Source organism: Ciona intestinalis, chromosome 4 (genome assembly GCF_000224145.3).
Source record: "Ciona intestinalis chromosome 4, KH, whole genome shotgun sequence".
Lineage (NCBI taxonomy): Eukaryota > Metazoa > Chordata > Ascidiacea > Phlebobranchia > Cionidae > Ciona > Ciona intestinalis.
In genome coordinates this window covers 5,334,118-5,356,784 of record NC_020169.2, presented here as the reverse complement: position 1 = coordinate 5,356,784, position 22,667 = coordinate 5,334,118, and the positions used below count along the sequence as shown (strand labels likewise).

The 22,667-nt window shown below is 37.0% G+C and overlaps 6 protein-coding genes across 6 annotated transcripts in view; 5 read left to right on the top strand and 1 right to left on the bottom strand.

Annotated features, from left to right (window-relative positions):
• Positions 1-269: 269 nt before the first annotated feature.
• Positions 270-2,363, top strand: LOC101242581. The gene is made up of 4 exons (XM_018811742.2): positions 270-1,154; positions 1,423-1,570; positions 1,752-1,858; positions 2,112-2,363. Exons 1-4 carry the CDS (start codon positions 903-905, stop codon positions 2,361-2,363), a joined length of 759 nt encoding a protein of 252 aa, XP_018667287.1. The 5' UTR covers positions 270-902.
• Positions 2,364-2,823: 460 nt separating this feature from the next.
• LOC100186007 lies at positions 2,824-4,802 on the top strand. Its single transcript, XM_002131738.4, has 4 exons — positions 2,824-3,107; positions 3,424-3,571; positions 3,925-4,031; positions 4,264-4,802. The coding sequence occupies exons 1-4, from the start codon at positions 2,856-2,858 to the stop codon at positions 4,513-4,515; spliced, it is 759 nt and encodes a 252-aa protein (XP_002131774.1). The 5' UTR covers positions 2,824-2,855; the 3' UTR covers positions 4,516-4,802.
• A 91-nt stretch (positions 4,803-4,893) lies between these two features.
• LOC100175821 (L-aminoadipate-semialdehyde dehydrogenase-phosphopantetheinyl transferase) lies at positions 4,894-6,285 on the top strand. Its single transcript, XM_002131678.5, has one exon. The coding sequence runs from the start codon at positions 5,243-5,245 to the stop codon at positions 6,083-6,085; it is 843 nt and encodes a 280-aa protein (XP_002131714.1). The 5' UTR covers positions 4,894-5,242; the 3' UTR covers positions 6,086-6,285.
• LOC100180545 (tRNA methyltransferase 10 homolog A-like) lies at positions 6,286-9,192 on the top strand. Its single transcript, XM_026834029.1, has 6 exons — positions 6,286-6,416; positions 6,588-6,699; positions 7,108-7,336; positions 7,996-8,205; positions 8,660-8,765; positions 9,023-9,192. The coding sequence occupies exons 1-6, from the start codon at positions 6,332-6,334 to the stop codon at positions 9,184-9,186; spliced, it is 906 nt and encodes a 301-aa protein (XP_026689830.1). The 5' UTR covers positions 6,286-6,331; the 3' UTR covers positions 9,187-9,192.
• Positions 8,801-10,879, bottom strand: LOC104265639 (testis-specific serine/threonine-protein kinase 3-like). Its single transcript, XM_009860096.3, has one exon. It carries the CDS (start codon positions 10,167-10,169, stop codon positions 9,216-9,218), a length of 954 nt encoding a protein of 317 aa, XP_009858398.1. The 5' UTR covers positions 10,170-10,879; the 3' UTR covers positions 8,801-9,215.
• A 330-nt stretch (positions 10,880-11,209) lies between these two features.
• LOC100180505 (serine/threonine-protein kinase D1) overlaps positions 11,210-22,667 on the top strand; it is a 14,225-nt gene continuing 2,767 nt past the window's right edge. Inside the window, exons 1-16 of the mRNA XM_002131645.3 lie at positions 11,210-11,486; positions 11,984-12,125; positions 13,562-13,693; positions 14,171-14,322; positions 14,725-14,826; positions 14,909-14,993; positions 15,048-15,119; positions 16,651-16,789; positions 17,405-17,525; positions 18,068-18,145; positions 18,935-19,062; positions 19,599-19,690; positions 19,745-19,809; positions 20,343-20,510; positions 21,050-21,211; positions 21,779-21,877. Of these exons, the coding sequence (XP_002131681.1) occupies positions 11,313-11,486; positions 11,984-12,125; positions 13,562-13,693; positions 14,171-14,322; positions 14,725-14,826; positions 14,909-14,993; positions 15,048-15,119; positions 16,651-16,789; positions 17,405-17,525; positions 18,068-18,145; positions 18,935-19,062; positions 19,599-19,690; positions 19,745-19,809; positions 20,343-20,510; positions 21,050-21,211; positions 21,779-21,877 (1,911 nt within the window). The 5' untranslated portion in view covers positions 11,210-11,312. The remainder of the gene's footprint in view (positions 11,487-11,983; positions 12,126-13,561; positions 13,694-14,170; positions 14,323-14,724; positions 14,827-14,908; positions 14,994-15,047; positions 15,120-16,650; positions 16,790-17,404; positions 17,526-18,067; positions 18,146-18,934; positions 19,063-19,598; positions 19,691-19,744; positions 19,810-20,342; positions 20,511-21,049; positions 21,212-21,778; positions 21,878-22,667) is intronic.

The following is a 22,667-nucleotide window of genomic DNA, read 5'->3' as shown; positions in this document are numbered from 1 at the left end:
GCTTTTACGCCATGTAGCGGACAAAAAAACTGACTGTTCTTGTCGCTTACAGACAGAATGAATAAATGTGACAGACCGTGTGCAAAATGACCGCGAACGCGTTTCAAACAATTAACAAGAGTCTGTAAGAGTCGCGGCGATACCGTTTTATAATACTTTAAATGTTCTTCGTTTACTACCAAATGGGATAACCGATTCTTCAGTATTTTGGTCTTTCCCATTCTAATGTTCTTCCGAAAAAAGTTAGAGGGAACAACAAAAGCAGTTGTACATATTTATTTTTAATTTTGATCGAGCATAACTTGTATAGCTGTTGTCCGGTTTAAAAAGAAATCCCACATAAAGGTTGTAAAAAGAAAATCCACGTTACGTAAAGCCACAACATGTATTAAATATGACAATATAGGGGATCCGTGAATGGGATTCGTTAACCTGTTAAGCATAAAGGGCTTAGCTGTGCCGCAAACCTTTTACTTTAGTTATTTTTATTGTTTTAGTGTGGCTTACGACGTAGACAACCCATTAGTGACCTCTGGGCTGGAACATTTGCTCTACGTGTCCTGCCGAAAGGCACGTACGACCACAGAACTACAACGTTGAAATATTAAGCAGCGCTATCGTATACTGGTTAAAATATTCAAAATAACAGTGAGACAGTTCGTCATGTGGCGGAAATAATGTCAGTTTGTCAGGAAACAAAAACAATAACATAAACGTTTATCAAGACAGCTAATAATCATTGAATATACACAGCGTAAGAAAGGCGAACCGATATAGACTGAATAATCAGGTTCAGGCATATATATATATCCAGTATACCCAGTTCTATACGGTTTAAATATGTTTTTATTTGAGTAGGTTAAAATAAAATCTATGGTGTTATTCTTTTACAGTTCTAAATAATGAAGATTATTGTTGCTGGGTGCGTAAAAACGGGCACGAAAAGTTTAGCTGAAGCATTAACTAAACTGGACTACAACGTATATGATAACTTAGAGCATTTCTGGTACCATGGCGAGCAGTGGGAAAGATTCTTCGACGGTAAAGGTAAAGTAGAAGATTTCCGTCAGATGTACGAAGACGTGGACGTTGTGTGTGATGGACCAATTTCTTTCTTTTGGGAGGAAATTTTCTCAGTCTACCCAGATGCAAAGGTAAGTCTAGAACACCTCTTTATAAATTATCTTTAAAAATGTTGACCGGTCTGCCACAGTGCTGGTTGGACCCGCCTGCCTTTAACCAAAATGTGACGGGTTCGAAGCTTGACGCCGCAACGGGCGATTGTGACCTTGAGAAAGCCATTTCCAATCCAGTGGTTCTAAATTGTCAAACAAACATGTTCGTCGAAATTGTCAGCCATACACTCTATAGGAGTCGAGATTAAAATATATGGGTTTAAATTGAGGTGTTACTTCTAAACAGATCATTCTCACGGTCCGTGATGACGAAGACCAATGGTATGAAAGTAGAAGAAGACATGTTATACGGCAGAGTACGAACATAACATGGAAGCTTATCCATCTGTTTTCACCGAACGGAAGAAGGTTTCATCGTTACAGGAGAACCTTATGTGAGATACCATTCATTTTTAGTGGTAGCGGGTTTCTGTGGTAATGGGCCATTCAAAGAAGTATAAAACCATATCTTCATGACTAGCCTTGCGAATCGCTTAAAACAGGATCAGAATATTTGGATGTATGTGTTATAGTCTCCCATCTTCCTCAGCCTGCTATATCTTATCTGTTTTGCAGACCGTAAGTTATACGGCGGGAATCTGACATATTTGCTGTCAAATACAGTTCTAAATGAGATCGTTACTCGAAGGTATTACCGTCAACAAATTGCTTATGTCCCACAGGTCTGTAGAATGTTTTTCACTAAGACACCTACATTATACGTGGCTGTTTTAAAGGCTAACTTTACGGGTTTCAGGCCTTCTGAGAAACGCATTATATAAGTCAGTTAAATCTTATTATTAAAATGCCCTATACTCTACAACAGCTATACAGAGGTCCCAATAATATAACTATTAATTAATCATAACCAAAGGTTTGTAGAAACTATTAACATAATAGCAGTTAAGCATTGAGCGTCGTGTTATATACATCCAGAATGTCCCCAAGGAACAGCTGTTAATTTACAACGTGAAAGAAGGCTGGGGACCTTTATGCGAATTCCTGGGCGTGGAAATCCCAGACGAGCCGTTTCCCCATAAGAACAAACTGGGAGAGGCATACGAAGCTTTCTTGAAGGAAAGCCCGAAAGCTCAACGAATGCAGAAGGAAATGTATATCTCCGTTTCTGTTCTTTTAACGCTCACAGCTGTGGTTGGTTCATTTGCATTGGCTCGAGTATTTAGATAATAACTGCTAGCTCTATATATTTTAAAGTAATTTCCATAGCGGGTTCATCGCCGAATCGCCCTATTATACAGACTAAGCTATGTGCATGAGTTTTTTGGCCAAATATGTGTGCCCTACTAATCACCTTTTGTTAACAACTGTTCTTTTTTTAATAATATTTTCCACAACAGAACGTGCACCTAAACCTCACATTAGAAAATTGTGTATGTTTATTAAACCATGCTCATTTATTAAAGCTCTGCTCTCTTGTTTATCATGAACTTAAGACCAATGCAGCGCTTGACAAAACCCACAAAGCCTCAAGTATTTTCCATAATTAACCCAAAATGTGTCAACGAACATAATAGCTTAGTTGTACTTGCGAAAAGAAAAGATCGTCTGCACATATTGTACTTTCAACGCCGTTAATATTTAACTTAATAGTCATTAAAGCTGTATCGGTATAACGGTTCTTTTGTTTTGTGCAGTTGTGTTATAGTTTAGTGGAGTACAATGAAGGTTATAGTGGTAGGCTGCGCTAAAACTGGAACCAAAAGTTTGGCTGCCGCTTTAACCAAACTCGACTACCAAGTCTACGATTTTTTGGAGCATGCCTGTTACCATGGCGACGAGTGGGAAAAGTTTTTCACTGGAAAAGGAAAAGCGGAAGATTTCCGGAGGATGTATCAAGATGTGGATGTTGTTATTGATAATCCGATCCCGATCTTCTGGGAGGAAATATTCTCAGTTTTCCCAGACGCGAAAGTATGTTATAGTAGGTTGGGGTAAGGTGGGATTTCCACCTTTCTCGTCCCATTTTGTATGAAACAAAGAATATATACAGAGGCATATAACCGTAGACCAGCAACTTTAAAAGATGTTTGTAAATAGTTTAAACACGATTATAGAACGCACGGAATTTAGGTGCAAGTGGTATCCCACCTCACCTCATAGTACTTACATTTATGTCAGATTTGTCCCCGCTCTATAGAGATAAGTTGTAATATAATATCTATCTAGCTATTTACATACCCATTTTGGTAGGATTCTTTCTACAGTCAATAATGTGTGAAACATATAGGTAATTCTGGCGGTTCGTGACAGCGAAGACGAGTGGTTTAAAAGCTGGGAAAAACAAATGTCAAGATCGAACAGTAACCTTACAATAAAACTGATACACCTGCTGTCACCTAACGGAATTAAATTTGGACGATTTCGCCGGCATATCGGTGAGCAAAATACCCTCTAAACATAATACTGAATACGAACTTAAAGCATGGGCTGATCTGAGCAACTCTACAGTGTGTAATGTATGAATAAAAAATTGAATGTAACTTATTTATCTGCCCGTGGCGAGGCAACGACAGCCATTTATAGGTTTACGAGATTAGCAGGATAAAAATGACAACTGATGCCTGCTAAATTTAAGTTATCACGAAATGGCATATATCATAGATCGGCCATACATGGGCATGATGCACCAGGAAGACCATACGTAAATTTAATTACTAGTTTAAGAAAGCCTTTACCGTTGCGTAAGTTTATACCCTATATATCAAACTTTTACCCTCCGTTTCAACAGATCATCATTTTTTTGGTGGGAAACTCTCTTTTCCATTCTCAAACGTCACATGCAATGAACACCTCACACGAACTCGTTACCGAATGCACAACGTGTATGTGCAGCAGGTAGGTAACATTGCGTTTTTATATACAGTACTGTGGGGTAAGATACGACACATTTAGCACATACTATCCAAATATCTTGATCGTGTTTTAAACAATTAACAACAATCCATGGGAGTCGTGAGGATGCGGCTTGATAGTTTTTTGAAGATTCTTTGTTTACTACCAACTGGGACGAGGAAATAGAATGAAAATGTGTGGCGTCCTATTTCTGTCCAACCGCACTATATTACAGAAAGTCCCGAAGGACCAGCTTCTAGTTTACAACATTAAACAAGGTTGGGAACCTCTGTGTAAATTCCTGGGCGTGGAATCACCAGATGAACAAATTGCTCATAAAAATAAGGACGGTTCTTCAATGGAGGATTTTTTAAGGGAGCACCCGTTTATGATTCGGATGAAAAAAGAAATGATTTTGTCAGCTAGCGTTCTATCTGTTGTACTTTCGTTCGTGGGGTGCAAGATAGTAAGCGCTTTGCGAAAATAGACAAAATAATTAGGTATTTTTTGATTGCGATTGAACCTAACTTATCTTTAAAAACTGGATCAACTCTAAGAGTTATAATTTGCGGCGAACTGTATTCAATGTCTTTTTGAACCTATATTGTTTCAGTTAGGCGTTTTTTTTTCGTAGGCCAACACTGCGTTTTCTGTACAAATTAATGCTACCGCGAAGTTGTGTTTTTTGCGGGCAATTATACATTATTAAGTAACCCATTTGAAGCGATTTAAATTAAAAAGTGACCGATGTCAGGCGAATTCGGTTAAATCAAAGATGTGGTTTAAACTCTTTGGTTAAATCATGACTATATGACTTACCTTTCTGTGCAGCAATTATATTTGAGTGTATGTCATGAACTGGAGCTTACATTTTAATCATATCGGTCAGTTCCAGTTGTATTAATTCCTATATAGTCTATTCTCTGAAAAACGTAGTTTCGGAAAGTTAAATATAGAACATACAGAACAACTATAGTTAAATACAGTACAGCAACAGCAACGGCGTGAAAATTAACGAAGCTGTTGAAGACTCGGAATGTAAATAACTTGTTTGTTTCATTATTGGTCGCATTGCAGTGCTTCCATTAAAAAATTTGAGCTATAAAACACGAATATTTTACTGGGGACGAATATGTTTCATAATTGTTTTAGGGAAATCCCGAAGAGGTACCAGAAAATCAACCGCTTTAATTTGTGAAAGGTAAAATACCATCATGTTGTCTTCGTGTAAATATGCGTTTAATTCAGCTGCGTGGGCACCAACTGTAGCAGATTGGACGTTAGTTGGTCAGTGCATTCAGAGTAGTGAGTGCCGCCGTATTTCTGAGTTTTATTTCAAAGACGACGCAAAGCTTTGCTTGTCTGCACGACTTTTGCTTAGATATGCTCTCTGCAAATGTTTGGGGGTCAAATGGTACGATCTTAAGCTGTCACGAACTGAAAAGGGAAAGCCAATACTTGACCCTGTGGTCCACAATGTACATAAGATATACTTTAACGCAAGTCATCAAGGCGATTATGCGGCTGTGGTAGCGCACAATGAACACAACGTTGGAATCGATATTATGGACGTAAGAGAAAAGCACGGCGACAACGATACGTTTTTCAAACTTATGGATCGCCAGTTCACCCTTCACGAGTGGAAATCTATCAGAAAACCAACAAACGCAGATGATCAAATGAAAACTTTTTACCGTCATTGGTGTTTAAAAGAGAGCTATGTCAAAGCCTTAGGTGCTGGTATTACATATGATTTGCAGTCTCTCAGTTTTTCAGTGTCTTCGCCTTTATCTAAAACACTTGTAAATGACACACGCTTATATGTTAAAGAAAATCTTCAACCGAACTGGGTCTTTGAAGAATCAATGCTAGATGAAAACCACTGTGTTACAGTTGCAAGAGATGACGAAACTGCAAACCATGAGCGTTTGGCGTCTTTTAAAATTCTATCTTTTGGTGAAATAATGTCAATTGCTGAACCTATGTGTAAAACAAATGAAGTTGATATGAAGTTCATTGAAAGTTATAACAAACCTTTTAAATCTAAACGATACTAGAAAACTAAACACCTAACGGTATTGATAGTTAAACACATGATTTTTCAAAGTTAACATGATGAACACTAAACAGTATATTAATTGTAATTGTCCTTCATGTTAATGCCATAGTGTGAACTTTAAATTTATTCATTCTTTTTTCTGGTTGTTACGATAACTTAAACCTTTAATCATCATATTATATATCTACATTATAAGCATAGGTATAAACGTGGTCTGTATAAAATTATTGGTGCAATTCATAAGATGACGGAAGCAGAGAATTTAGAAGAGAAAACAAAGAATGTTGAAGAAGACGACGACAGTGTTCTATTAAAGCATAAATACCAAAGTATTTTCTATAAAATTAATTATACAAACTTAAACTGTTTTGTCATTTATTTTATATCTTATTTGCAAGTATTTACAAAAACTTAACTTCATTTTGTCATTTAATTTCTAATATGCTGTAGCAAATTTAGGCATAAATGTTAAATTTATAAACAGTTTAATTTATGTTCAGATAAAACTTTAGAAGAATTGAGACTCTTACTTGCGGATGATACAATATCCAAGAATCAAAAAAAGAAAATAAACAAACAAGTCAAGTGGCTTGAAAGTGCAGATGAAAGAAAGTATGTAATAGTAATTATAACTTTATTTGTCTCTTCAATTAGATTTAGAAATATTTTAAACGAAAGACAGGATGTAGCGACAAAACAACAGCTGTAAAACAGCATGTTGTTAAGTCATATTGTGTGTTTTCATTATTTTGTGTTTAAAGAAGACTGCAAATTGCAATCTAAGCTTCTTATGACAATAAAGTACGAATGTTATAAGGTTTTTTAAATAACACCCAATTTTTAAATAAATTTAAATGAACACATTAATTTTTAAATAAACACCTTTTCAGTAATAATAAAACGGATTACCCGTAAATGCATTGACTTTGATAGTAGGTATATATCATTATGCTAATTTGTTATTTAGCTTGTATTGTTGCAAACATTGATAACATAAGGCTTGACATCATTTATCTACAGAGAACACCGCAAGAAGAGAAAACTTATTTACAAAGAAAGAAATAAACTGAACGGAACAAAAAAGAGAAAACTGGAAAAAATTACGACAACTGAAAACTTTGAAAGTCATTATCACGTTGCTATAGATGCGAGTTTCAATGACATAATGACCATCAGGGATCTTGGGAAACTTGGAAAGCAAATTGCTTGGAGTTATAAGGAAAATAGAAGGTCATCCTGCCCTGTACAGGTATGTATTGAATCTAGATGTCAAATTGCTCTAATAACATACACTATACATGTAGTGGGGAATACACTATACATGTAGTGGGGAAAGTGGGGAATACACTATACATGTAGTGGGGAAAGATGGGACACCTTTTCGTTCTATTTTCTCGTCACATTTGGTAGCAAACAAAGGAAATTCAAATAATCATAGAACTGTATCCTCCCGACTCCCATATACCGTTGTTAATTGTTTAAAACACAATCTAAATATTTGGTTATTACGTGCTAAAGGTGTCCCATCTTCCCCCACCCTTCTATACATTTGTATGTTGTATCAGTTGTTCAACAGCTATGGTTGAACAACTAAAATGTGATAAAAATCTTTTAAGTAGTATGCGACAATGCGAGTATTAGGGCTTATTACAAATCTAATGAAATAGCAGAAGAAAAAGAGAAAACAAAAACTTTGCTCATTAAAATTGTAGCTGCCACACCTAAATATGGTAAGAGAATTCGTGACAAACATACAGAAGTAATCCAAGCTTAGAAAATAACTGTTTATTATATTACTTGCGTTGATTTTGTCATATTGTAATTTATGAACAGTATAATACTATAGTTGCACCTCTAATGTAATGTATGCGAGTGGTAATTGACATGCTGCATTTATTTTTATGGCAGTACCACTTATGTGGTTTAAAAGGGAAGCTCAAGGCTTGTTTGGATCCATCTCATGAAAACTGGGACATGCATTTTGATGCTGATATTCTGGAGAGGTTTAAGAAAGAAGATCTGGTATATCTGACAGCGGAATCAGATAATGTGTTGAGTAACATTGAACATGGAAAAGTTTACGTGATAGGTGGGCTAGTGGATCATAATCATGAAAAGGTGATAATATGTATATAATTATAATATGTATATATCATTAAGTTATATACTTGGTAACTTGTAAGCTGGCACGAGGTGCATAAAACAGAACACCCGTGGTATAATGACTGTGGTTTCCAACCATGGGAGGATAAAGCTAGCTACATTCAATCATTTGTGTCTTTGATTTCGGTAGCAAAGATTAATAACCATTTAAAACGAAAAGACAGGATATGGCCACAAAATGATTTTTAAAAAAGGATCACAGTTGAAACCTTTACATTTAACTACACTTTTTCCAATGGGTTTAGCGGCTATGACTTTATTTGAAATTTTTTTGAGGTAGTTTTTACCCTTCGCGTGTTTTAATTGGCTGTCAGATTCATTGCTACTTTCCCTTCCCTTCTGTGCTATAAATAGTTTACTTTTTGCTACTGCTTTCCAAAAATTTCAATTCTTATATGTCATTATCCAGGGTCTCTGTCACAAACTATGCACAGAGAAAGGAATTCCCACAGCACGCTTGCCACTTGATGAAAATATTGATATCAAAACTAGAAAAGTGTTAACTGTCAATCATGGTAAAGCTACTATAAAATTTAAACTAAACGTTTCTGTAGAAAATTTACAGTTTTATTTTCTTTATAATCATCAAAAACTAATCACCCACAATGTACCATACATGGTAACCTGTAAGAAAAGATGGTACACAGCCACAAAAAAGGTTGTTAAACTGTATATTATGCGCTCTGTTAAAGAGTAATTTATATATACTACAATAGGCATAAGCTTACATGCTTTCTACTATTAATGTAACAATATTTTTATTACTTTGCAGTTTTTGAAATTCTTCTCGCATACCTAAAACTACAGGATTGGAAAACTGCTATTTTAAAAGTCATTCCACCCAAAAAACTACCTGCTTCCATTGAGGAAAAGACAGAAATAAAAGATTTGCAAAAACCCGAAACATCAGACACTGAAAATAAATCAGAAATTTAAAACCCTTTTGTTGCTGTTGATTTTAATCGTTACGATGGGCATAGTTCTGATAATTCTGACGATATAATAGAAAGAGATCTGTCGCTTTCAATTCCTGAATCTGTTGAGCTAACAGACGGGTCTGGCCTTGGTTTGTTATATATAGTTGTCAGCCAATCGTGATGTAATATATCTTGTAGGCTAAATCTTTTTTTCAAGTCGTACCTTAGTATATTGGTAACGAGATGACAATACCGCTTATTGAGTTTATGTTTTTCCGGGAAATTGGGCGTATTTTTCTGATCCTTCAGAATTTTTGAAAGACTGGTGTCCCGAAACGGCATAAGCGCGCATGCCATGATAAACAAAATAACCCCGAGGCTCCAGATATCAGATGAAGTTCCTTCATAAGGTACTCCCCTTAGAACTTCAGGAGCTGCATACGCTGCACTGCCGCAAAACGTTTTACTTATTTCGCTTTTAGACATTTTTCTTGCGAAACCAAAATCGGCAATTTTTATCGAGTTTTGTGCAGTTAGAAGCATATTTTCGCATTTTAAATCTCGATGAACGATTTGTAGTCCGTGTAGGTACTTTATACCATTACACATCTCCGAAAAATACTTGTGAGTTTCTTGTTCTCCAAGGCGACCTTTTAATTGGACGTAATCTAATAGGTCTCCGTGTGTCGCCCTTTCTAGCGACATGTAAATTTTGTTGGCTTCAGAAAATATGTCAAACATCTGAATGACATTATCATGCTGCAAAACTTCCATTAAATCTCGTTCTCGCGGCCAAAACCGTTCAATAAAGTCTTGCGGGGCAGTTGTACGATTAATTATCTTGATAGCAACTTGCAAAGTTTCGTTACTACCAGGTTTTTTCCATAGCGCGGACTTTACTTTTGAATAGCTGCCTTCTCCGAGAACACGGTCCAATTTATAACCTCTTTTACTAAGTATTTCATCGTCGCTGGGGACCACAGAGTTGTTTATTCTTCCCATTTATGCATTTTTGTCTTTGCTTACAAAAACATTCCCCAAATGTGTGCCAAATCCAATCTACCGCAACGTAACAATTACTAGCTGTCTCGTCACACTCCAGTGGCGGGTACCATATTTTATTGTGACGTTCAAAACATTACGTCAGTGTTTATGCCTGTAAAGGATGGGACACTGGGTTGGGCAGGACGATTTGATCATATTTCCCAGAATAGTGCCGGTACAGAAAGCTTTTTTCACTCATGTGCAAGACAGAAACGTCATGTACAATTTAGGTGACACTTTCCAGCCGTTGTAACTTTAAATTTACAATCGGAAGCACTTTGCTATACGAAGTATTTTTCAAAGTTACGTACATACTCTTAGCGACTCTGTTACAGTATTATATTACATCCCGTAGTAAGCATGTCTGGTGTATTTTATTACACAGATTCAGGGAGAAAAGAGCAACAGGAAGTGGCGCTACGGTGTGATCTCGTCGCCAGTTATCGTGCATAGTCTGTACGGCCAATACGAGAAAAGTTTGCTTGTTTTTCATTCTGCGTCGTGCGAGCTGCGAGTAGCCGTATACACAAACTTCCTGACTAACTGGAATCATTTACTTAGGGTAGTTAAGTCGTTTGTTAACAAGTATAAGCACCCAGTTGTTGTGTTGTTGGCTTCTCAGCAAAACTAAAAGTTAATAAATAGCCGACAAGTTATTACAACCAAGGAGGATGTTAAGCTTACAAGGCCATACCGAGCTATTTCCCTAGTTGTATTGATACCTCCATAAACTTACACAAGTTACATATTTAAAAAAGCGTTGCTTACCTTAAATTTATTGTTTATTATTCATATTTAATAAAAAACAGAGTTTTTGAATATTTTAGTACCATATTAGTAAATCTGTTTTAATATAGAAAACTGTTTTAGTGTTTTTGAGTAAAAAAGGTACAAAATGAAAAATTGTCCCAATAACCTAATTAAATAGTTATTACATATATGTATTTTATGAAATGAATGTTTAATGTATATTTCACATTTATTAACTGTATTATTATCATTATTAAATGAAGCTTTTTGTTTCAGTATTTTTCTATTTTTGTATGGTTTTATTTAGCCATTTTATTTAAATCGTGATCATTGTTCAATGTTGGCGTGGAAATGTTTTCCAACGATCGTCAAACTACAATCATTACTGAAGAATCAATATCTTCGGAGTCCGTGTTAGAATTCCATTTTCAAATCGGATTCCACCGAGAGCCTGTTGCTATCCGTCGAGCTGAACTGTCCGTTACTGCATTAAAAGAAGCAGCTGTTGCCGTGCTTGAAAAACAGGTGTGATGTTTCTTATGTTGTGTGAATACAACTCATTGTCTACGACTTTAATCTATGATTAAATAATGGCATAAATTATTGATACAGTCTCTCTTTCAGCCCAATATATGTAAGTTTTCACCTAATCATGCCTATTTAAAAACTATCACTATGTTATTATCTTAGCTTTTATTTCTACAATTCTTCCAATTAACATGGTGTTAACATAAAATTTAATAATTCATACCGTCAATGATACCGAAAGGTTATCTTTTTCATAGTCACTCTTTACTCCTAAAATTGAAAGTGATCTTATGTTTACTATGTGGTAACAGTGGTACACCTTTGACTTCCTAATACCAATAATTCTATCAGGAAGCATTAAAATTTATCATTTTTTTACGACAAAGTTAAGAATCCTGTGTCAAAAGTTCAAATCTTGTTAAAAATAAATAACCAAAAAACTTGTCATAATTTTCAATTTCTGGTCATTCAATGAAATGCATTTTTCGTCACAGTTTCCCCAAGCTCAAATATGTCTAAGGTTGGCGCAACAAATCTACCTTTTCCACCACCATCCTACTTCCGATAACATCTTACAAGTTGTCAAGTCACCCGAGGATGTAAGAGAAGGGTCTCTCATTGAAATCGTGCTTTCATGTAAGTTATACCAGCTGAGAAATGCTGTTTTCGCCTATTGTGTTTTCGTTGTAAGTTGCATACACTTTTAACTTTAAACATTGTGGTTTCATGTAAGATTGTAAGTTATCACCAACTGAAGCATTTGACTGTAACCGCTTTGTTTTAAATATTTTTCAATGTTAAAGACACATACTTCTGCTTTGAAAACTTTGCATTCTATTCTTTTGCTATTCAATTCATTATTCTGTATGGTTGAGGTCCTATAGAATGCAAAGCAACTTGGTAGTTAGGCCAGACTTGGTCCAATTTTTATTAATTGAATCATTGAAATGTTAGCCTTCCATTTAGCCTATTAAACTGTTCCATTTAACCCATTAAACTTTACTGTCCCTTGTATGTAGTTTTACGTTATTGTTGTACCAACTAAATAGTAAATGCAGTGTATGTTTCACTAAAAGCATGCAAATTAAATGCCTTTAAAAGAATTTGTTTACCACCCATGTTGTAAGTAAGCAGTTTTAGAAATGTTAAACATGTGAATCATTTTGTGTCATAGATTTTAAACTTTGTTTGCACAATGATAAACTCATGTAACCACATAGTAGTTACCATTTCAACTTGGCTGCTCTAGAATTAAAACTAATTGCATAGGATGAAACTCATATACCTTGCAGAATGACTTAAATTAACATTTACAAATTGGATTCTAATGAATGGCATAAGGCATAAGCATTCGTTATTAGGTTAGGTTTTATGTTTTTGTGTAGGATGTTTCTTTATTTTGTCACTGAAATTGCTATGGTAATGGTCTTATGGGATAAAACCAAACGACTTAATTACTTCTTTAATTAACTTATTAGTGTGTTGTTTTCTTGTGCGTTTTACAACAGCCCCGGTTGTAAACTTAATCACAATGTCAGTGAGCATTCTATGGCTGGAGTATTCAACCATATGTGGCCAGTACACAATATGCCTGAGGCCATATACGGCTGGTTATACTGGCGCAGTAAATCTTTTACTGCCGCTTACGCAAAGGCGTGCTCAGCTATGCGCTGGCCTCTGCGTCTCTAGTCGTGAAATACAAGGCGGTTAAGTTAATGGCCTACTAAACAACAGACTGCCATAATTGCCTCTCTTCTAGTTTAAGCCACGGAATCTCAATTAATTTTAACTCCCAGTCTGTCACGCCAACCGTGTGCAGGCGTGATATCATAGTGTAAATACTCTATGAGCTCATACATTTAAATTAAACGAGGCCAGTTCGAATAGGCCGTTTACAATTATTCACTGCGCTCCGTTTTGTTGTTATAATGTCACTACATGATTCACAGCTGTTGCAATTTGTAAATCGATTGGCGCAAATTAAGCCACTGTACCATGTAGTTTTTACAAGTCAATTTGTTTAGTATTTTCCCTTGTAGTGCAAAACTAGATGGACAATTTCTTCTTTGCAGCCGAGTTTGGTGATGAAAACATGAAAATACGCCCTCACACTTTATCTGTGCATTCCTACCGATCACCAGCGTTCTGTGACTATTGTGGTGAAATGCTATGGGGGATAGTACGACAAGGACTTCGTTGTGACGGTAAGTATTTACAACAAAATGTCTCTGCGCGTCTTAAACCGACGGAAAACCCGGTATTTTCCAATTAACGTCTCTTTATTTGTGTGCGTGCCGGTACGAAAACGCTAGCAGTTGGGTAATTTTTGACCACACGGTAATTACCGCTTAGTGATAGAACATGTAAAACAGAACGCATCGAAACCTGTGGGAAGTCTATTGACTAATTATGTGCGTATGTTGTTCAAATGTGATATAGAGTGCAATAGTTTATGTAGTTTCTGGTGACAGATATTATAAGGTTTTCGGTATATTCTTTATGAAGATTGAAGGTTATACTAATACTCAATCAATTTTAAATGTACTTATGTACACATGTCTGAATCTTTTTAATAATATGAGCTTAACAGCCAACAGAAAAGTGCGTTTCGTGTCTACCTTCCGTGTTTTATCATTTCTGTGTTAAACTTGCAATATTAAAGTTGTAACCGATTTCTACAGGTTGTGGGCAGAATTACCACAAACGATGTGCTTACAAAATCCCTAATGATTGCACGTTAGTTCGTAAACGAAAAGCATCCGTGTCAACATCGCTGCAAACAAATTGGAACGGTGGTTCCACGCTCTCCTTGCAAGATTCTGTGGCTTCCTCGGTAAGGAAATAACTTGTCGTATATTACTTTTTACATACGGCTTACCATTGGTGTAATATGATGCGGCGGAGTTAGTTTATTGCTGTATTTTGCATGGCAAGCTTGAACCTCTATTCACTGTGGTATATGTTCAACAATTCAATACCTCCATTTTTTTACAATTCACTGTCTAGAAATGAACTAAAATCTTTCTAATGTGGTAGTACTGGTATAAGCATAAGCAAATTTCAATTGCATTTTTACAATTCACTTGAAAGTAATGAACCATAACATGGTAAGTCGCAAGTTAAGGTGATTTTCTGCAGCCCTTCACCATTCTGTCTGAGTGTGTATATAGCGGTAAGCCTCGCTTATACATTGCCAACCAACCGTGCTAATTCAAACCTCGTACACATTCACCAGGTGGTTAGTCTACATCCTTCGCAGAGATCGAGTCGAACTTACTCTTGCCGCCCGCTTTGGATGGAGCGATCACCGGCGATACGTGTTCCCCACACTTTTCAGGTGAGCGGACCGAACCAACAAAACAGGGACCACGCTACACACGCACACAGAACTTGGCAAACAAATTATTTCTGTACGACAGGTGCACACATACACACGACCTACAGTCTGCATGCACTGCAAGAAGCTTCTTAAAGGTTTTTTCAAGCAAGGCCTTCAATGCAAAGGTATGGTCCATATGTAACCATTACTTGACCCTATTTAAAACTCTTTATACACAGATTGCAAATTCAACTGCCACAAACGATGTAAAAATGAAGTTCCCGCCAATTGCCCAGAGGAAGAAACCAAAAGTAAGATGCACTTTCTGTTTCGGACAATATATTCACCTAATAAACTATACATAGGGGTTTCCCAAGTACTTCTCATGTTGCCATTCCCGTTTTTGAGTAGTTGCCATTAATAATAGACAAGTATAGCTTACATGGCCACATGTGAAACCATGTGTTTTATACTCGCCGCTCCTTCCTATAAACCACTGATTGCCACAAGCCGCAGTCGATAGCGGGGTAGAAAGATCGCTATTGTTTCCACCTATTATCCACACGAGTTCACGAATGGAATGGCTTGTTACGTAACAAACAACACCAACAAAGCGTTCGCTGCAACTGTCGTTGTCACAATGCATTATTTGAGTCTTAGGAATCGTTAAAAACATTTAAAGTATTTCAACCATTCCGGTGTAGTATCGGTTATTGTGTAGTATCGGTACATCAATTCTTTGCATAAATGTCGCACCTAAAATTCTGTCATGGTTCATTCCTTTGAATAGACGACATTGTTTAGAATACACGGCTGTCACAACGCAGGTTCTCAGGCCAATGATTGCTATTGTTCTTGAGGATTGAGGCCTTGATAAGAATGTTCTTTACCGGGCACGTGGTATGCTTTGTTGTCCCGCCTAAAACAACACAGATAAACGGGTCCATTGTAGAAAGCGGAAACATCGTGCTAGCCAATAACACCACATTATCACGAGCGAATAAGTCAACTTCACGTACTCAAGGTCACTACGATGCTGTTGCGCCTAGCACAGTAATTTTCGCACGTCGTCACGCTTCATGTGTCGTCATAATGCCTCCGCCCACACGAATTTTATTCACATTACTTTCGTAGCAACTGTTACGACGACACATAAGGGTTGGGTCAAACACACATCCGTAGCAACCGGCATCCAACAACGAGTTACAATCTCAATCATTTTACAAAAAAACATTTGCACACACGCAATCTTCAATTTTAGTAAAGCCATATTGATTTGACCGCCCCAAACAGCGTAAAACCGGTTTAATCCGGCGCAAACCGGTTCGACCTTGCTTTGCAATATTTGAAGCTGATATTAACAAATGGACATCATCCAAATTTAATTTCTAAATATCTCAACGTGACCTCTTATATATCCCGTACGTATCATGTACAACAAAGCCTCTATAATCCCACGAGACCATATACGATACGATGTTCGATTCGTTAATCAGGTCGAACAAAATGCCAGGTAATGAAATTCGACCAACTGTGTCTCATATTCACCGGTAGCGACATAACCAATTTCCCAGTTATTAACCAACGAAGCTAATCAATTCGAACAACCAAATTAAAAATAACAGTCATATACATCCGCATGTACGGACCAACCACGAAGGCAACTCAATAATCAGCTGCTGTTCATTATTACATAGTTAGCACAACTGTTTTTTCGTCTGTCGTTCGGCAAGATACGAAATATCGAAAACACGCTGTTTTTATACCAGAAGAGCCACTAAAAGAATATTATGCCTGGTAGCAGAAGTAACGGAATATCTCTCATAATCTGCCCTCTTTTAGACTCCGAGGCAGATGGAGAAGACCTGATGGACAGTGATGATGGAATGGAAGTGTCGGAGGACCCTTTTGATCCTCCGACTCCTAACAGATCAATGGATGAAGACGAACAAACGGAGAATAACATGATGGCCGTTGAAAGGTGAGCGAGTTGGTGTTTTATAATAGGGTGGGGGAAGATGGGACGCCTTTTTATTGTATTTTTTCGTCTCATTTGGCAGTAAGCAAAAAACAATCAGAGAATTATAAAACCGTATCCTCACGACTCCCATAGACCGTTGTTAATTGTTAGAAACACGATCAGGATATTTGGATATTATGTGCTAAAGGTGTCCCCGCCTACTATATGCTCCGTTCTGTATGGGTGATGCATGGTATCTATGCCAGAGTTGGCCCATTGTATATGCCCATACTATTCTATATGGGTGAGGTCGTACGGTGAGCTAAAGGACTTGGGTTGTTGGACATAGTTGGTCAATAATCTTACACATCTACAGCTTTTATGAATTTTTGAAATAGGTAGTTTCTATTTGGTGAGAATTCCCCGCTAATTCTGCCACCACTACAATGATTTAAAATTCCGTGGCATTAAATTGACTTTATATAAAGCCTTAACTGTAACGACCTTACGCCAGTCAAATTCTGCGAACGCTGTTCACGTTTCAGCCTTGAAAATCGCATTAACCCCTTTGGCACTGGTGACCTTGCAAAGAGCCGAGGGCAACGAATGCATCGAATAACTGTCATCTCATTTCAGCTCGGACGCTCCAAACATTCCGCTAATGCGAGTCGTACAGTCCATAAAACAAACCAAGAAACGGTCAAGCACGGTGCTGAAAGACGGATGGCTTATTCATTTTACGAACAAGGATGCAATGGTAATAACAGCATAGAGCATATCGATATGTTTATATCTTCTTGCCAGTTTCAATACAAACATTACAGACCATGTATATTTACATCCGCTGTCAACATTTGTTTATTTATTAATGGTCATTGGGTCTGGGGACAAATGTAATTTAGGTGTTAAGATTTTGTAATATACAGTAGGGTGGGGGAAGAGAATACGGGACAACTTTAGCACATAATATTTAAACATCCTAATCGTATTTTTAACAACTAACAGCGTTCTATGGGAGTCGTGAGAATACGATTTTATAATATTTTAAATACTCTTTGTTTACTACCAAATGTGACGAGAAAATGGAATGAAAAAGTGTCCCAACTTTCCCCACCCTAGACCCTTATATGACAAGATGGTCTAGGTCTTATCAAATTCTATTTTTCTTCATATTTTTAACAAAGTGCCATTTTTGTTTAATGTTTTATCAGAACCAAGCTAAGATTTTGTTATATATTTGCTAAATTTTTATTATACACTTTAACACTTACGTGTTTTAATTTCTCGTTTACTCCGCAGTGTAAACGACACTACTGGAGACTTGACACGAAGTCCATTACAATGTACAGATCAGAAACTGGAGCCAATTATTTCAAGGTAACCAGGTTTCGTGGACCTGTCTGCGCCGCTCAAGCTGCCACGTTCCCCGCCGTTGTCCATAAAAGCCCCTCCGCGAATATTAATAGCTGAAGCCGGAATCCGTCGACGCGTATGTTGACATAGGGAATCAATAGCGAGCAGAGTAAACGAATGGTTTCTTACACGTCACGGCAATGCTACAGTTCGGCGCCGCTCGGTCGAGTTATATCCCCCGTGACTATATACCAGATAAAACTGGTTTAGGCCACATTAAACAACTTGTGACGCAATGTAATTAGCATACGGACGTTGCATTGTGTTTTATCTTTTGATCTTGCTGCCAATTTTCCGGTTTATACCGCATTAAACAAGTTTGAACTGGTAGTGTAAAGGTAGATATTCTGCTGCTATTACAATGACCCATCTTCTGGCATAAAAATTTAAAGGTTTTTTAAATTTATTTTAAACCAACGTTTTTCAGTCGAAACCATGGGTTTTAAACAAAATCTAAGTTAATTTTGTTCGAGAAATTTGGAACCGGTATGAGTGAAAATTCGGTTTTGGCATTTCTCCGTTTTACTAGATTTAACAAGTTTAAATTCGTTTCCCAACAGCATGTTATGAGTTGTATACAGACTACTCTATTGTGCATGGGTGAGGTTCTTGTCGAAACTTAGGATTAAGGCAAGATTTGGCCATTATGTGTTTTGTGTCACTTCTAGGATCAATTCCAGGATACTCCATTTTTGACGTCAATTTATTTTTATTTGACGTAAAATTCATTTTATCAACATTTCTTAATTCCAGGAGATCCAGTTGAGTGAGATCCTCAGTACAGTGATGGTTAGTAGATTACAACCTGGCGAACCTCTTCACTTCTTTAAGATTCTTACATCAGGGTTGGAGCTTCTGGTCAGGGATGACACAGGGGAAATGTAAGCTCGTTATTGTTTTACGAATGTCGCAATTGTATATGACATATATAATACTGCGGGGTAAGATGGGATACCGTTGGGATCTAAATCCTCATGTGATACTGCGGGTAAAATGGGACACCGTTAGCTCCAAATTCCCATATATTTCTGTGGGGAAGGATGGGATACCGTTGGGATGATGTAAATAACACTGTATCATCCCACTGTGTGTGTTCATTATTTTTGTCCATCGGCCAGGTTAATGATATTAGTTTAACATACGCTGCCCACGATATAATTATATAACATCATTACAACGCATTTAGGTCGAAATTGATCTATTAATACGCATTTATTTTATGCACGTTCACCATTAAGCTCGTTTATTTACCGTTCAGTTGAATTTAATTACTAAGTTGATATTATGGTTCTGTAACGTGTCCCCTAATGTGTGTTTGAACCTTATTTTTAGCGAGTTCTGTTTCACCATTTCCCTTAACGTTCATGCATATACAATACACGCACAACCTACCTACATATGTATATTTATACCTAAGGTCGCAGAACGTCATTGATTGGCATACGAAGATCTACCAAGCGCTTACACCAGTAGATAAACAGCAAGATTCGGCCGTTGGTGTAAAACGAAGTAAGGAATATTTAAAGTTAACAGACTCGTGGAAATAATACGATTTATACGCAGAGGTTTCAGTCATGATATCGCTAACGAGGGACCCAGAAGATTCAAAAGCCACCGATATTAGTCAAGTAAGTAAATCAAATGTTATATTATATATGGGGGGGGTCTTACGGCCGCAGTTGTCCCGTTACCCCAAAGGCGTGGTTTCAGTACTGACTGCTGTATATTATCAGATATAATACGCGGTCGTAACTGTAGATCCATTGATTGCTTCTTAACCATTTGGATGAGTGAAGAAAGAAGTTTTATAGATATGAAATACTTTGCTACTAACTAATGCCCCCGTAAACGTCAATCAGCTAGTAGCAACCGGTAATTAAATGGACGTATGGGGTCCCAATGTCCGACATTTTGGTTGAATCTTCGTTGCAGGTTTGCGCACCACTTCGTAATACTAGGTTGGGTTAAGATGGTTCATTCTTTCATTCCCCTTAGTTGTCCAAAAGAGCGGTGTTATTTTTCAACACATTATGAAATTCGGGATATTGCTTACATTTTATCCCACAGTACTATACTTCTTATCTCAAGTTTTTGACGAGTATTTATATATGATATAAACCTCAATTACTATCTCCTGTAACGCCCAGTGTTGACCAAATAGATTTACCAAGTGTTTCCCGACGAAGTTCTCGGCTCTGGTCAGTTCGGGATAGTCTACGGTGGAAAACATCGGAAACGGTGCTTTGACGTTGCTATCAAAGTAGTTGACAAGCTACGGTTTCAACATAAAGAAGAAAGCCAACTACGTACTGAAGTGCAAATCTTAGAGGTATGTATCAACATCGTATAATAGGTTGGGGGAAGATGGTTCGCTTACCGCGTTTGTTTTAACGTTTGGCATCACTGAAAATGGTTTTAGTTTAAACCGAAATGTTTGGGATAAAAATCGTTTTAAACATATGGTAGGGCGGGAAACGACACCTTTTGCACATAATATCCAAATAACAATTAACAACGGTCCATGGGAGTCGTGAGGATACGATTTTATATTTCTTTGAATGTTCTTTGTTTACTGCAAAATAGGTCGAGAAAATAGAACGAAACGGTGTCCCATCCTCTCCCCCAGAGCGTTTATTTTAATCACCGCAGATGGTTTTAGTTTTTAAAACTTAAACGTTTGAGATAAGAATCGTATCAAACATATTTTAAACGCGCAGTGCTGATTTTTCCTTTGTTTCTATCTAGTTTGTAATGTTTCAAATTTAAGCACCTGTTTAATAGAAATAAAGCATGACGTGTCTAATACGTATTACGCATCAGGGGAGAGTTCCCGTCGTTTCTACTAACTTTCCAACCGTTTCCACGCAGACACTTGACCACCCCGGTATTGTGAAGCTCTTCAATATGTTCGAAACACCGGAGCAGATATTCGTAGTGATGGAGAAGTTAAGAGGAGATATGTTGGAGATGATATTGTCAAGTGAAAGAGGAAGGCTGCCCGAACGAATCACCAAGTTTTTAATATCTCAAGTAAGTGTCTGGTGTCACGAGAACGTAATAAATTCCACGAATCTTAACCTTATCTGGTGCTACGAAAACGTAACAGACAAAAAAGTCCGACTCAGTTACAAGCACTAAAACGCTTATAACTGTCATAAATTCCGCGAATCTGACCGTGGTCTGGTGCTCCTAGATTTAGACGATTCTTGTGTGAAGAAATACAGTAAAAAATCTAGTCTAACAAATTGTATAATAAATAAATTTTGCCTAAATGACATCGTCAGTCTCTTGTTGCTGGCTAGAAAATACGTATCTTGGTTTTAAATATTTTCGGTGCTAGGCAAAAGCTTTGGAATTAGCGAGACGCACTTGTTACACTTATTATAGTTTTGCTGCTCTGTCTTTGAACACTCAACACATAACTGTTGTATCGGAATCATGCAATAAGAAATAGGTTGATGTCGCCCATTTTATTTCTACATTTAAAATAATGGCGTTAGAAATCTCCACACGTCTTTAAATTCCCGTAAATTAATAATTTCCGCCGCAACATTACACCAAAATAAAGTTGTTTATTAATTATTTCATTCATTGCAGATTCTTATTGCACTTCGTTGTCTGCACAAGCAAAATATTGTTCATTGCGATTTAAAGCCGGAAAACGTTCTTCTTTCAAGCGACGACCCTTTCCCACAGGTGAATAGCCCACTAACCGCCATTTATTTAATTTCCTTTATAATTGTTATCGTTAGCAGCTTTAGCAAAGCGCGGTTAGCCATGCACATAGCTGCTTAATTGCTTATTTACATATTACGTGTCTTTAAGCGTACTTTTGATTCCATTAGAAGTGTAAATTGGAAAAAAATTTAACATAAATGGCTCGCTGTTCGCATGCTAGGTGTAGCGACCACGCTTTCTTTCCCCAAATTAATGTAAATCTGTTTTAACCATAAGCGTGTTTTAACGACTTCTTTTGTGTAAATTAGAAAAAAATTAACATAAATGGCTCGCTGTTCGCATGCTAGGTGTAGCGACCACGCTTTTTTTCCCCAAATTAATGTAAATCTGTTTTAACCATAAGCGTGTTTTAACGACTTCTTTTGTGTAAATTAGAAAAAAATTAACATAAATGGCTCGCTGTTCGCATGCTAGGTGTAGCGACCACGCTTTTTTTCCCCAAATTAATGTAAATCTGTTTTAACCATAAGCGTGTTTTAACGACTTCTTTTGTGTAAATTAGAAAAAAATTTAACATAAATGGCTCGCTGTTCGCATGCTAGGTGTAGCGACCACGCTTTTTTTCCCCAAATTAATGTAAATCTGTTTTAACCATAAGCGTGTTTTAACGACTTCTTTTGTGTAAATTAGAAAAAAATTTACCATAAATGGCTCGCTGTTCGCATGCTAGGTGTAGCGACCACGCTTTTTTCCCCAAATTAATGTACATCTGTTTTAACCATAAGCGTGTTTTAACGACTTCTTTTGT

Coding starts and splice junctions, on each gene's coding strand:
- LOC100180545 (XM_026834029.1), top strand. CDS start 6,332: ATGACGGAAGCAGAGAATTTAGAAGAGAAAACAAAGAATGTTGAAGAA. Junction 6,700..7,107: donor GAAAGTGCAGATGAAAGAAA/GTATGTAATAGT, acceptor ATTTATCTACAG/AGAACACCGCAAGAAGAGAA. Junction 8,206..8,659: donor TGGATCATAATCATGAAAAG/GTGATAATATGT, acceptor GTCATTATCCAG/GGTCTCTGTCACAAACTATG.
- LOC100175821 (XM_002131678.5), top strand. CDS start 5,243: ATGTTGTCTTCGTGTAAATATGCGTTTAATTCAGCTGCGTGGGCACCA.
- LOC104265639 (XM_009860096.3), bottom strand. CDS start 10,169: ATGGGAAGAATAAACAACTCTGTGGTCCCCAGCGACGATGAAATACTT.
- LOC100186007 (XM_002131738.4), top strand. CDS start 2,856: ATGAAGGTTATAGTGGTAGGCTGCGCTAAAACTGGAACCAAAAGTTTG. Junction 3,108..3,423: donor CAGTTTTCCCAGACGCGAAA/GTATGTTATAGT, acceptor TGAAACATATAG/GTAATTCTGGCGGTTCGTGA. Junction 4,032..4,263: donor ACAACGTGTATGTGCAGCAG/GTAGGTAACATT, acceptor ACTATATTACAG/AAAGTCCCGAAGGACCAGCT.
- LOC101242581 (XM_018811742.2), top strand. CDS start 903: ATGAAGATTATTGTTGCTGGGTGCGTAAAAACGGGCACGAAAAGTTTA. Junction 1,571..1,751: donor TCGTTACAGGAGAACCTTAT/GTGAGATACCAT, acceptor TCTGTTTTGCAG/ACCGTAAGTTATACGGCGGG. Junction 1,859..2,111: donor AAATTGCTTATGTCCCACAG/GTCTGTAGAATG, acceptor ATATACATCCAG/AATGTCCCCAAGGAACAGCT.